This window comes from Pimephales promelas, chromosome 18, assembly GCF_988280905.1.
Source record: "Pimephales promelas chromosome 18, fPimPro1.hap1.1, whole genome shotgun sequence".
Lineage (NCBI taxonomy): Eukaryota > Metazoa > Chordata > Actinopteri > Cypriniformes > Leuciscidae > Pimephales > Pimephales promelas.
In genome coordinates, this window is record NC_142786.1 from 31,044,350 (window position 1) to 31,058,613 (window position 14,264).

The window sequence follows — 14,264 nt, forward strand, 5'->3', positions numbered from 1 at the left end:
AACCTTTTTTACATTTCACTAAACATATACGGGAAATCGCAATGTATAGTGAAAGTAAATATGTTTCGTGAAAGGTAAAACTTAACCGAAATCTCCGTGTAAATATTACTTGACATAGACGCGCGAGAGATCACTTCCGGCGTAAATTTGGAGACGGTTCGGTTCAGTTTGGACGTCTGATTGAGATCAGTTCGGAGAGGTAAAAACTATATAAATACTGTTCGTTTTCTCACACAAACCGCTCGTTTTGTGTCTTAGTGTGTACTTACATTCACGAGTCATTAAATCATGTAATTTTGACTTCTCTGTGCATGCTCTTTGAGGTGGGCCCATAACAGTTACCTGCATTATACGACTGACCGACAACTGTTTGACCAAAAAATGTCCAAATTGAAAATGCTGTGGAAACAAAGACGCCTACATCTTGGATGCCCTTGAGGTAAGCTAAAACATATCAAAAATTCATTTCAAAGTGAACTATGCGCGAAACAGCAGAGGCAGATAAATATATATCTAAAGCAGATTTCCAAACAACATCATCAAGTTCCTTTAAATCCCAGTAAAAATATATTGCATTTCAACATTTAAAATGTTATGTTCATATGTCATGAGCAGCACACACAATCCCAGTTTAATCCCACAGATTGCAGGAAGTATGAAAGCTAAAACTTCAGAGAGAGGTTAATGAGCCTCAGCCTTGACCTATTTTTTTTACAGTGTGTGTATGTTTGTGTGTTTGTGTGTGTGTCGGTCGTGAAGCGCAGCTGAAAACAAAAAACTTGGTTCGTCCTAGTAGGTGTCAAACCGCAGGATCTGCTTACAAACACATGCAAGAACAAGACACCTGTGGAAACAGTTTGCCAAAAGATCACTTACAGTGTGTTTGAGACTCAGGGCATTGTGGGATTGATCATTGCTTACTTTTAAACAATGACCATTCTTTGACAATATTACATCCTGTAATTAATGATCGAATGTCCTATGTTCACATGCAGAATGATGCACTTTAAACAGATTAATAAGTAAAGAATGATCAATCAATCAACTTCTCATGACCCAAACAAAAATCCGATCTTTAACATGCTTTAAAATGAACATCTGAGCAGGGCATTCTGAATGAGTACATTTATTTTATTAATTTAAACACAGTTAGTTCATATTTAGAAGAAGGTTGTCATTGACTATAAAGCGTTTTATAGGCAACTGGTATAGTGCTTTTTGATCTATAGGAAAATGGCAGGAACAGAGCAAGGTCAAAGGTCAAATAAACAGTCAAGGTAGAGCAGCTGAGCTAGTGAGAAGTTATTCATATACTGTATATTTAGTGTGTGACATTTAGGACACATACAGTAGGATTGTCTACTTCCACAGAGGACACTTAAACAAAGGTTAACATCTTGGCAACCAAGAACTTTTTCATTATTGTTGATTATAAGTTATATTGTCAAACACATGCCATCAGAAAGATATAAACATTTATATCACACAAGCAGTGTATAACTTAGGAAATCAGGAAACAAATTGTTTTAAGAACTTGTAGTACATATACACATACATTTGGCAATTTTTAAGTTATGTAATTTGGCCTCTCTTTTCAATATCCCCTCAAAGGAGAACACAACACACACGTCCTGACTGTGAACTTTCAGAAGGGTCTTAAAGGAGTAGTTCACTTTTTAATAAACATTTTCAAAAGTGAATTAATGTCCAAATGAAACTCCCATTTGGACATTAAACCATTGAGTTCCCATTGAAGTCCATTATATGGAGAAAAATGCTGGAATTTTTTCATCAGAAACTTAATTTCTTTTCGACTGAAGAAAGAGAGACATGGGCATCTTGGATGACATGGGGGTGTGTAAATTATCAGCAAAAGTTTTTTGAAAAGTGAACTACTCCTTTAATGCTCTGCACTAGCTAAAAGTGACCAAAGAAAGGCCATTATCTGATCACTGATCACTTTATTTTCCAATCCTCAGAAGAATGAAACTCACGAAAACATGTCAGGGTCATATTTTACCTAATTACTAAATAACTATTCAGATTTTTTTTCATTGTTACTTTGCCACAATGTAATTTTGCCATATATATATAATTTTATTAGGGCTGTCAAATGATTAATCACATCTAAAATAAATTTTTTTGTTTACATAATATATGTGGGTGCACTGTGTATAATTATTTTGTATATATATATATATATATATATATATATACACACACACACACACACATGCATGTATATTTAAGAGAAAAAGTATTATTTATATATAAAATATTTCTATGTAATATAAATGTATATACAGTATATACATGAAAATTTTCTTAAATATATACAAGCATGTGTGTGTGTGTGTGTATATATATATATATATATAAAATAATTATACACAGTGCACCCACATATATTATGTAAACAAAAACTTTTATTTTGGATGTGATTAATCACGATTAATCATTTGACAGCCCTAAATTTTATAATATATATTCACATTTTGTAATAAATCAGTAATCAGAATTCAATTTTTGTACATTTACACTAATTGGGAAGTGGGAATTACAAACATTTGAGGTCGGAAAGGGCCTTAATTGTCATGAAAACAATTAAAAATTTGGTCTTTCTCACTTTAGTTTAAATAAAAAAGTGAAATATTGCCTAGACAGGTTTCGTTAGATTCACCTGTTAACACACCAGCTCTTTACTAGAGCCCGACCGATAAAGGATTTTGAAGGCCGATACCGATACAAATATTTTTGGGTTTTAAAATCCGATATTCTGATATATCGGCTGATATTTTATTTATCTATTTGAAACTGGACATGATAGTCACAAATTTTGTCATGCTTATTTGAGTTAAGAGAACTGATGGGGATGTTGTTTTAATTGTTATACAAGCAATGTATGTATCATGAACAACTCAACGAGTGTTGCCAACAGGAACGGTGTAGAGTGCCCTCTGCTGGACAAACTATACAACTCCAACACTCATGACATAGTTGAAGCGTGTTTCGTCCGTTTTTATTTTATTTTTGAAATATTCATTTATCGGCCATTATAACTGCCGATACCGATAGTTTGGAAAATGCCTAATATCGGCCGATAAGATCAGCCTGCCGATATATCGGTCTGGCTCTACTCTTTACTATCTCACGACACAACCGTCTTTGCCGGAGGTCCCGTGTTCGGGAATAAGCACGCACAGCTCCTCGTCGGTTAACTGGTTGACCTCCATGATTTTATGAAGCTGCTCCGTGTAGCGCACTTGATCCTGCAGGAAGTGAGGGATCCGTACATGCTCCATCAGAGCCAAACCCTTCAGACGCTCCACATCCTCATAGGACACCTGCACAACCACACACACACACACGTTTGCCGATTTTGTGCGTTCTGAATGAAGTGTATGGATAATGTTGACTTCAAACTAACCTTTCCCAGAGCCATTAGCAGCTGGAAGTCAATCTTGTCTTTGTGTCTGAGGATCTTCAGGATGCCATCTAGATAAACCTGGTCCTTACTGAAACAACCTTAATAGCAAACAGATTTTATTATTAGCATGGATAAAAACAACGGTAGTTCTGTGAGGCGTCATATTTCGGAGAATCAGGCCGTGGCACCTGGAAGCGCCGTGTCCGTCTGTCCTCGTTTGGCTCTGACGCAGTAGTCCCATCGTGTGTTGGGGTCGTGGACGAATCGGCCCAGGTTGTGAAACAGCTGTGAGAAGGACATGCGGCTTGCTTGGTAGACGGTGTAGTAGAGCAGGGCGGCGCGCCACAGGGTGGGGTCCTTGCGGAAGAGCACGCTGTGGATGCTCGCCAGACCCTCCTCCGTGGGGTTGATGGGACGCAGACCATGTTTCTTTCTGCTCCCGCCGCTGCTCCACGGCTGGTGGCTGTTGTTGATGCCGCGGAAGTAGTGCGTACCTGAGAAAGAAAAAAAAGTGTAGAGAGGTTTACCGTACTTTACCAATCAAATCAGAAAAATCTGGAACTTTATCAAAAATGAAGATCAAAATGTTTTATAATAACTATTATTAGTTACCAATAACCTAGATTGAGCTCATTGTCGTGAGAAATAAATGTGGTTGATTGTGTTAAATGTGCACTTGTAGTGTACTTCAAATCTTAAACGTATATTTTTAACAAAGTACAGAGAATATATTAATGAAGTAAAAGTCCACTTAAGGATACTCATTATCATAACTGTTTCTTAACACATATTTACACTTGAAAAAGTGCACTTTGTAATAATGTCAAATTAAAAGTATAACTATAAAGTACATTTTAAATAATGTTTTAAAAATCTTTTGTCATGCTTTAAAGAAGTACACTTATTTGGATGTGTTGACTTGTTGACTATAATTCAAGTGTGTTAATCATAGATATATTTTAGATATTATTACATTTGATAAATATATTTTTCAAATTTAATAATATCTATAGTATCTGTATACTATAGTATTACATACTATATCTATATGCTATAGTACATTCGGCCGTACACTTTAACCATATTTGAAATATTTCAACTAAAGATTATTTAAGTTCTACTTAAGTCAGTCAAAAAACTCTAAAGGTCAGCTTATTGGATGTAATACACATTTATATTGTGATACATTAAATTTGCACTTAAGTCAAGTCACCTTCATTTATATATAGCACTTTTAACAATTAAGCATACTGTATATTTCGTCTATTTTGTCTTTGTAATGGGGTTAAATACTGCCAAGCTAGTTTTAATGACGAAGTTGCAGTTACATTTAAAATATTTTAACTTTAAATATTTATAAATTATAATACACTCTTAGAAGAAATGGTTCTATTTAGAAATGGTTCCATCCCCCGCTTCATATATGGAACTCCAAAATGGTTCTATTTTTTAAAAAAAACGTTCTATTGGCCAAGTATGGAACCCCAGGGTTCTATATAGAACCCAGAGGAACCCTTTTTTTAAGAGTGTATAGAACCTTTTAGGGGTTCCAAATACGTAGCGCTGAAAGAACCTTTTAAGGTTCTATATAGAATCTTTTCTTCTAAGAGTGTACTTTACATGAGCTTCATTATGCTGGTCAACACATTAAAATAAGTGTACTTTAAAGTACATTCAAAATGATTCTGTTTAATAATCTTTAAAAGTACAACTTTTTAATCTGACATTATTACTTTTTTTTTTAAAGTATACTTAAATGTGTTAAACAGTCAAGAAAGTGAACTCTCTTTAAGTACACTTAACACAAATGCTGTCATCATTTACTCACCCTCAAGTTGTTCCAAACCTGTATGAATGTCTTTCTTCTGCTGAACACAAAAGAAGATATTTTGAAGAATGTTTGTAGTTGATGGACCCGTCAACTGTTTGGTTACCCATATTCTTATCTTCTTTTGTGTTGAGCAGAGTAAAAACATGAGGGCGAGTCAATGAAATGGGTGAAGTGGACTTTTGTTTTAACATATTATCTACAAATACAATTAATAAAGTATACTTTTAAAATTTTAGGTACACTACAAGTGCATATTTAATTCAAATAATCACACTTTGACTCTCTTGTGACTAACTGAAAATGTCTTTACTATAACTTTATAAAGAGCTCTGAACCCTAGGGTTAGGCCATGTCTCCAGCAGCCAAACCCTGAACTGTGTGCAGAGAAAGTGAAGGAGAGAGAGAACACACAGCGTGGGAGTGTAATTACTGTGTTCCTGACACTGAGCTCTGATACGCTCTGGGTGTAATAGTCCCTGACAGCAGGAACACAAGCTGTTGCCGACACGGATCGCTGATTTTCATGGGGTGACCGTGACATGATCCAAAGTACAGAACACAACTGAGTGGATCATGAAAGTCTTGAAAGTGTCTTACTATTCTATTCAGTTATTTAATATGAGCCTCAACAGGCTATCAGATGCTCTTCCACACAAACACGCACCGATTTCATGCCTCAGCATTCCCTCCAGCCACTGCTCTCTAGCAGTAGAGATGTTAATGGTGAGCGTAGGCCTGCTGTTCACCACAGTCATGGACGCTCTGGACAGGAGGTCATCAGTAAGATGAACCACAATCTACAGAGAGAGACTAGATTTAAACTTCATAAAGCTCTCAAGATGAGAAAAGAAAAATCAATAAACTACAATACCGTTCAGAATATTAAGGGGCAGTAAGAAGGAAATTAATAGTTTTATTCAGCAAGGACGCATCAAATGTGACCGTAAAGATTTCTTTCAAATATTTTTTATTCATCAAAGAATCTTGACAAAAATCCACACAAATATAATAGCAACTGTTTTGAGCAGCAAATCGGCATATTAGAATGATTTCTATAGGATCATGAAGTTATTTTAAATTGTTATAATATTTAAAAATTTTACTGTTTTTATTTCGATCAAATGGTGAACATAAGAACTTATTTCTAAAACAGGCTTTTGAACATAAGTGTAGTGTTTTTGTATTTTTCTCAAATTTTTGAAGTTAGTACGCTTTTTGGGGTTAAATTAAAAGTACAGTGTTAACAAACTGAATATCTATCTTATTGTTTCTATCTAATTAGCTCACTCTCTCACCTCTCCTATGCATCCTTCCTTCTCCATGTATTTCTTGACGTGGCACCAGATGCGGCTCTTGGTGAGGAGGTTTCCTCCTGTAGCCTGCTCAAACTTCTCATACGAGCCGTACTTCTGTAGGGCCAACTCCATGATCCTCACAGCCTGAGACATCAGCAAGCATTCAGTCACGGGCCATTTGAGAGAACTTATAGAAGATTTTTAGAACAAAGATAAATACAGCGAAACAAAGCGGCTTCATTGATTCCCTGTATATGCCAGAGGAAATTCTGGTAAAAAACAGATACCCATGGCCATTTATCATTTTGAGAAGTGAAAAAAAAAACTTGGAAAAAAAAGTAAGCATGAATATGTTTAATTTGTCAATCAAAAATTATATATATTTTTATGTGATAGGACAAAATGTTGCCTTAGGTAGGAGGGGGCCAGGACCCATAGGGGGCGTTAGCAAACTTACAAAGGGGCCGCAAGATGCGATAAAAATATTTCAATTAATGAATTTTAAATATAACTTTAATCTAAATTAAAATCCTTTTAAAATAGAAATGCATAATTGCATCATTTTATTTACCCTCAATGAATATTGTTTCCAATAAAAAAACATACAGTTCGTGGTATACAGAACATAACTTCTAGAATCACAGAAATAGTTGTGGTAAATTTAATATATTAAATTACCCCTGTAAACTACTTTGATATATCATGAAAAAACCCCGGATAGATTTAGAATAGAATAGATTTCAGAAATATCTTTATTTAGGACATTGTGTTGGGTGATGGGGGACCTTTGAGTCAAAAAGGTTGAGAACCAATAAGTTAGACAGTCTTGTGTTCAAGGTTATGAAGCTACACATATTTAATATATATATATATATATATATATATATTAGTATACATTTTTAATAAGCATAGTAACAAAGGTTGAAACTGTAAAATCTAATTTTGTAGCCAAAGTGAGCTTTTGGGACTCTTGCCTTTGGATGAAACACTGGCTGCATAAGTGAAATAAGACATGCTTGCAGAAGCATGACTCAAAGTTTTTCTCATTTGTTATGTCATGAATGTATAGAGCTCAGTAACTAGGCCACAGTTGAGGACTTTTGGTGCTGAGAGTGGATTTATGAGAACTGATTTGTGATCCGTCAGGAACAGCCTGAGGGTGATCCACTCTGAGACAATCAATATAATGGTCTGAAATGACTCTGCTCCAGCACATAGAGCCCTAATAGAGCCACTTCTACTTTCTTTTAAATATTATCTAACCTCTTAGTAACATATAACTTGATATGTTGTTGTTATCAGCTTTTGCAGCCGGTTGAGCTAGAAACACTATTGTGGGATCTCTTAGGCTACGCCCTATACAAAGTGCTCTGTAACCCCTTTCCGAACCCCCCTCCCAGTGTAGTGTTGACTAGCGGGAAACTGAATTAATTAACTCTTTATCCATCAAAGAGGTTTATTAGTCTGATTGTGTTGTTGGTAACACGTTGCTTTTGAGCTGCTGGATCCAGGTTTATAGAACTAAAGAGTCAGAAAGTTTCTTTTCAAGAGTAATTCCATTTAATCTCATTTATTTGACTGTGACCTTGCGGGAAACCTTACAGAAGATATCAGCATGAAAGGATGAGGGGGAAATGAATGCTAGTGCTAAATGCGGTAGATCGTGGGAGAGAGTGAAATAAAGACCTTGATGTCAGATGTGCTGTGACTTCTGGCACTCTACAGCACTTCAACCAAGTTAAGACGAGGTCAGCCCAGAGATCATGCCAGAGTCCTTACGTACATCTGTTAATTCTCTCCCAAATACTTCTTAAAGGGGTCATTGGATGCAAAATTCACTTTTACATGGTGTTTGCATATAAATGTGTCTCTGCAGTGTGTGGACACAAGCGCCATACAATTAAAAAAGTGTATCCCGACTTATATCTTATAACTTATATCCCAACTGTCAATAGAGAAATTGTATTGAATTTTTATTTCCGGCTCCAAGTGTGGGCGGGACTGTGATACTCTATTGCTCAGAAAATCCAAACGGCTTGATTATTGAGAGTGTTTTGAATTTTTTTTTTTTTTTTTTTTTTGTGGATTATAAACTTTGTGTATACAGTAGAGCCAGACCGATTTATCGGCAGGCCAATATTATGGGCCGATATTAGGCATTTTCCAAACTATCGGTATCGGCAGTTATAATGGCCGATAAATGAATATTTCAAAAATAAGCTAAAAATGGATGAAACACACTTCAACCATGTCATGAGTGTTGGAGTTGTATAGTTTGTCCACCAGAGGGCACTCTACACCGTCCCTGTTGGCAACACTCGTGTATAACGCGCCACACATCCTGTGCATAAAAGTTAGCTTTTCTTTTACACGTGTGTGAAATCTAACGACGCGAAGTGTGCGTTGCAGACTGTCGTTCCGTAATGGATTTAGAATCGCTAAATAGTAGGTTTTAGAAGGCAGGCAGCAAATGATGATAGAAATTTTTTTGATGTAGCTTGATGGAAAGAATTTAAAAAGTGCAGGTAAAAAATAAAAAAATATCGGCCGATATATCGGAATACCGAATTTTAAAACCAACAAATATTTGTATCGGTATCGGCCTTCAAAATCCTTTATCGGTCGGGCTCTAGTATACAGGCGGCGCCATCTTTGGAAAACAGTCTCGACAAGTCGAACCACGAACGTCGTGCTAAGTGATCTGAACTGTATGAACGGCGTTCGTGGTTCGCCTTGAGACTGTTTTCCAAAGATGGCGCCGCCTGTATACACGAAGTGAACTGTCTTTATAAAGCATCTTCTTATTAAACGGTCTGTTCACTCTCAAATTTCTTCGTTTTCCAAGTAGGCATAAACTAAATAAAGTTTAATAAACTTGCATAAACTATCGATTTCTTTTTACTTATTAAATGCCCCCATATACTAGCGTTATACGCTAAACAGTTTTTAGAGATAAAACTCTTTACATTCGATTATCATGAAAACAAATCTCAGAGAACGGTCGACTAGGTACCAATGTGTTATTAGACCAAAGGTTCATTTTGCACCGGAGTTCTCCTTTAATATGATATTAATGAGAGTATGGCCACTTACCTGTGTGAGGAAGCGGTCTGAAGCGTTGCTGTGCTTTGCTAGTATTTGTGGAGGCAGAGGATTGCTGTACACAAACTGAGGGTTGTATTTAAAGTCTGATTTGAAAAACCTGGCCTTCTCCTTCTCCACGTTGGATGGCTTTATGGCAGTGAGGATGCACAGCTTCTTGATTGAGTTCTCTCCATCACGTGCAGTAGAGAGCACTCTGGAAAGCTGCGGGAGTTTTGTGCCGGCTGGGCAGCTGTTTTTGGGCCTGGGGATGGAGCAAGGGGACAGACGGATGGCACTGCCCAGCACAGTAATGCTGTTTGTTTGCTTGGAACTGTTGGTGGAGAAACAGGAGAACACAGACTGAGCATGCCTGGTATCTCTGCAACCAAAAGCCAGCCCACTCATTGTGAGAGGTGCAAGGGTCGGCAGGGGTCTGCCGCGATGCGTCGCCATGGAGACTCTTTTCGGGAACTTGTAAGATGAGCTTTTAGGCCTCTCCTGAGTATCTGACTCTTTCTGCAGCAGTGTGTTGTAGCTGCTGGTGGTCGTGTTAATCAGGTCCTTTAGAATGTCAGAGGAGATGTGCTCCAGACGCAGCTGACTGGGGCTCACAGGCTTCTCCAAAGGGCTCAGGACACAACTCTTAGATGTTTCCAGCCCTGGCCAATGGAGCAGTTCTGCAAGGAAATATCACAAGATGGAAAACTACAATAGTCTACTCAATTCTCTAGTGGGTCTTTTAAAATGAGGCATTACAGTCCTATGTCTTGAAGAAACAAACATATGTGTGTCATGCTTCTTTTTTATTTTCTAGAAACCATTTAAATAACTAGGAACACTTAGGAACACTTGTTCAATTTCTCATTAATGCAAATATCTAATCAACCAATCACATGGCAGTTGCTCCAATGCATTTAGGGGTGTGGTCCTGGTCAAGACAATCTCCTGAACTCCAAACTGAATGTCAGAATGGGAAAGAAAGGTGATTTAAGCAATTTTGAGCATGGCATGGTTGTTGGTGTGAGTATTTCACAATCTGCTCAGTTACTGGGATTTTCACGCACGACCATTTCTAGGGTTTACAAAGAATGGTGTGAAAAGGGAAAAACATCCAGCAAAAACGCCTTGTTGATGCTAGAGGTCAGAGGAGAATGGGCCGACTGATTCAAGCTGATAGAAGAGCAACTTTGACTGAAATAACCACTCGTTACAACCGAGGTATGCAGCAAAGCATTTGTGAAGCCACAACACGCACAACCTTGAGGCGGATGGGCTACAACAGCAGAAGACCCCACCGGGTACCACTCATCTCCACTACAAATAGGAAAAAGAGGCTACAATTTGCAAGAGCTCAACAAAATTGGACAGTTGAAGACTGGAAAAATGTTGCCTGGTCTGATGAGTCTCGATTTCAGGTGTTCGAGTCAGAATTTGGCGTAAACAGAATGAGAACATGGATCCATCATGCCTTTTACCACTGTGCAGGCTGGTTGTGGTGGTGTAATGGTGTGGGGGATGTTTTTTGGCACACTTTAGGTGCCAATTGGGCATCGTTTAAATGCCACGGCCTACTTGAGCATTGTTTCTGACCATGTCCATCCCTTTATGGCCACTATGTCCCCATCCTCTGATGGCTAGCTCCAGCAGGATAATGCACCATGTTACAAAGATCCAATCATTTCAAATTGGTTTCTTGAACATGACAATGAGTTCACTGTAGTAAACAAAGTGTCCAAATGAAGATCGAGACCAAAAAAGGGTTGCATCTGAGTCAAGTCCAAGACCAGAAGAGGGTGACAGACTAGACAGTGCAAGTCACAGTGCAAGTACAAGTCATGGAGGAGACTACAAGAGGGTCATGTCTGTCAAGATCGTGAAATTGTTTTGTCGGAGTCAAGGCCAAGACAAGAAAAGAGCCTCTTTCGAATCAAGTCTGTGACCAAAAGGGTCTTGTCCGAGTAAAGTCTGAGACCAGAAGAGAAATGTTTTTTTTTGTTTTAACCTCTTCATTGGTGCTCCTTCGTTGACCAGTAGCAAGTTCATATTACTCTTCTTCAGACTCTTTTGTAGTCTGCCGAATGCGCTGTCTATTCTCAACTCTTTGTCAACCATGACATCCATGGAATTGATGCTTCCCAAGTAAAGTGATAAACTGTTTTCAACTCTGTCCCATCTATGGTGATCTAAGGAGGATGGTTGACTTCCTTTGGTGTGGGCTAATAGAGAACTCTGTTTTAGTACTAAAAAACTACTATATTGTGAATCTTAGTTGTGCCTCACAAAGGCTTAGCTGTTACTATATTTACAGTTTCACAGCCTCCTGTACTGTGAAATATATTATGAGGGGAGAGCAGAGAACACCAGGTGGAATTTCAAGTAAAGGAAATGAATCTCTTCTTGAATCTTGAATCTACTCTAGAATTTGAGACCAGTCGCGCCATTGTCAGTTCAGTGGTGTGTCCCCATTTCCCTGGAAATAAAATCTCCTTTGCCTATTTACCCTTGACTTCAACAAAAGGCGAGAAACAGATCCGAATAGCATAGTGAAATTAAGCTTGTTGAAAGCAGCTCTTTCACTGTCTAGTGAAGGCTGATTTTTACTTATGCGTCGGACCTGTTCCGTAGCCTCTACGCGTCGCTTTTCATTTATTCTTCGCGGTTGTTGTCCGCGACGATGTGCAATTCCACATTAACCCCTGAGGCAGAGGTTCTAGGAGACCAATCACAGCGATTGCTGTCCACGACAAATTCGTTGTTACATTTTTATAGAGGTGCACATACACTCTTAGAAGAAAAGGTTCTATATAGAACCTTAAAAGGTTCTATCAGTGCTACGTATTTGGAACCCCTAAAAGGTTCTATACACTCCAATAGAACCTTTTACCAAAAAAATGGTTCTATATAGAACCATTTTGGAGTTCCACATATGAAGCAGGAGATGGAACCATTTCTGGTTCTAAATAGAACCATTTCTTCTAAGAGTGTAGGTACGGCGTAGGTGCGACGCAGAGGTATAAAATCAGCCTTGAGTTGATTTCATAGACCAGATTAATCCTATATTAGAACACAAAACAAAAACTATTTCCCATTCAGCAATGACAGGTATACAGCTGGATAAACCTGACCCATTCAATGATCCTGCAGGCTTTCATTTGTTGCTTTGGATAAAAGCATCTGCTACATCATTAAATGTCAGTATTTTAAAACTGTTTGGTTTTAAACTCAATCATTTCAGGAGAAGTTGCGCCAAGCAACTCTGTGGCACACAATGGCACATGCCTCTGCAAAATGATCCCACGCTTCATCAGAGAACAGCTGACAGGTGCACTGTAGTAAAAGGACCAGCATCAGAGAGCCAATCTAGCCAAGAAGCAAAACTAGCTGTGTATGTTTAGATCTGTGGGGCTTCATTGGCTGATGTAGCATGCATGAGTGAAACCGAAAAGCACATTTGACCGCACTAAACATAAATGTCTGTGCATTAGATACAAAAAGTGATAAACATCATTTTCTCTGAAATCTTTTCAGAGTCTTTATTGCCATTATTTTTAAGTAATTTTAATGAACGTATCAAATCAGGTTCCTTTCAAGTTCAGGTAAGCCTTTCTATAATTCTAATTCATTCTAAGGAATTACATTTGAATTAAATGCAATTCATTTCCCTAAATTCATTGACAAACAATGTGTTGTAACATTAATGTAAACTGACAGATTTACCTGTAACTTCAATGGATTCAAGCATCATCTCGCTCGCGCTGTGAATCTCAACTTTTCACCCGTAAAGCAAATGTTTTTATCTAAAATAATGAAGCTCCCAAACGACACGACGAATATTCAAAGACGCTGTGATAATATCCTGCATATGCCCAGGACAAAGAAATGCTGTAGTTTGCAAATCTCCGCTTCCACGGCCACGCGCAATCTCCGACAGCACTGCTGCTTTGGTCTGGAGTCTGGACACTGAAGCAAGCGCATAAGAGCGTTGCCATGGTGCGCTGTCAACGTCACCCAACCCAAAACGTCAGTTCCGTTTTGACGAGGCTTCTGTCGTGAATAATCTGTAAATTAGTATTTTATTGAAATAATACTTCAAGTAAAAGGATAATTTAATAGCACATTTCACAATACTGACCATACTGTAAATATATTTTAAGATAATTTACAAATAATTTATATGTAAATACTCAATAGAGAAGCCCAAAATACCTTCACCAAGTAACGTTATGTTTAGTTGCCAATGTCATACAGTATCTCTTAAATGTGTACGGCGTATACAGCAGTAGAACCTTATTGTATGCTGTAAGGAAATTTAAAATGTAGGTTGTCAATTCTGGTCTCATGTTTTTGTTGACGCTACAACGCTCTGGTGTACTGTATATTGAAACGATGTAATATGTCTGATATTCATAGGCCACTGAACAGTTAGACACTTGCGCTACGCAAATACAAATAACCCCATTTTAATATTACACATGCACACATTCATACTCCCCAAATCATTAAATTAAGCTTTAGAGAAAAAAAGGCAGCAACTAACCTCCATCTAGTGGAGATACTAAACATTTGAAGGGGGTAAGACACTCCCATAAAACAGCCACTTAAATTTGAGCAAATGTCTAAAAATGTG

At 37.7% G+C, this 14,264-nt stretch overlaps 1 protein-coding gene across 1 annotated transcript; it reads right to left on the bottom strand.

Moving 5' to 3' along the window:
- Nucleotides 1-2,382: 2,382 nt before the first annotated feature.
- On the bottom strand, nucleotides 2,383-13,604 carry matcap2 (microtubule associated tyrosine carboxypeptidase 2). The gene is made up of 7 exons (XM_039680495.2): nucleotides 13,355-13,604; nucleotides 9,647-10,314; nucleotides 6,554-6,697; nucleotides 5,923-6,055; nucleotides 3,616-3,921; nucleotides 3,428-3,525; nucleotides 2,383-3,344 (listed from the first exon to the last, which is right to left on the bottom strand). The coding sequence occupies exons 1-7, from the start codon at nucleotides 13,380-13,382 to the stop codon at nucleotides 3,144-3,146; spliced, it is 1,578 nt and encodes a 525-aa protein (XP_039536429.2). The 5' UTR covers nucleotides 13,383-13,604; the 3' UTR covers nucleotides 2,383-3,143.
- Nucleotides 13,605-14,264: the final 660 nt, after the last annotated feature.

Excerpts from the sequence above, each read along its gene's own strand:
- matcap2 (XM_039680495.2), bottom strand. The coding sequence starts at position 13,382 with ATGATGCTTGAATCCATTGAAGTTACAG. Across the intron at positions 10,315-13,354 it reads TGAATCCATTGAAGTTACAG|AACTGCTCCATTGGCCAGGG; the intron begins GTAAATCTGTCA and ends ATTTCCTTGCAG. Across the intron at positions 6,056-6,553 it reads AGGAAGGATGCATAGGAGAG|ATTGTGGTTCATCTTACTGA; the intron begins GTGAGAGAGTGA and ends CTCTCTCTGTAG.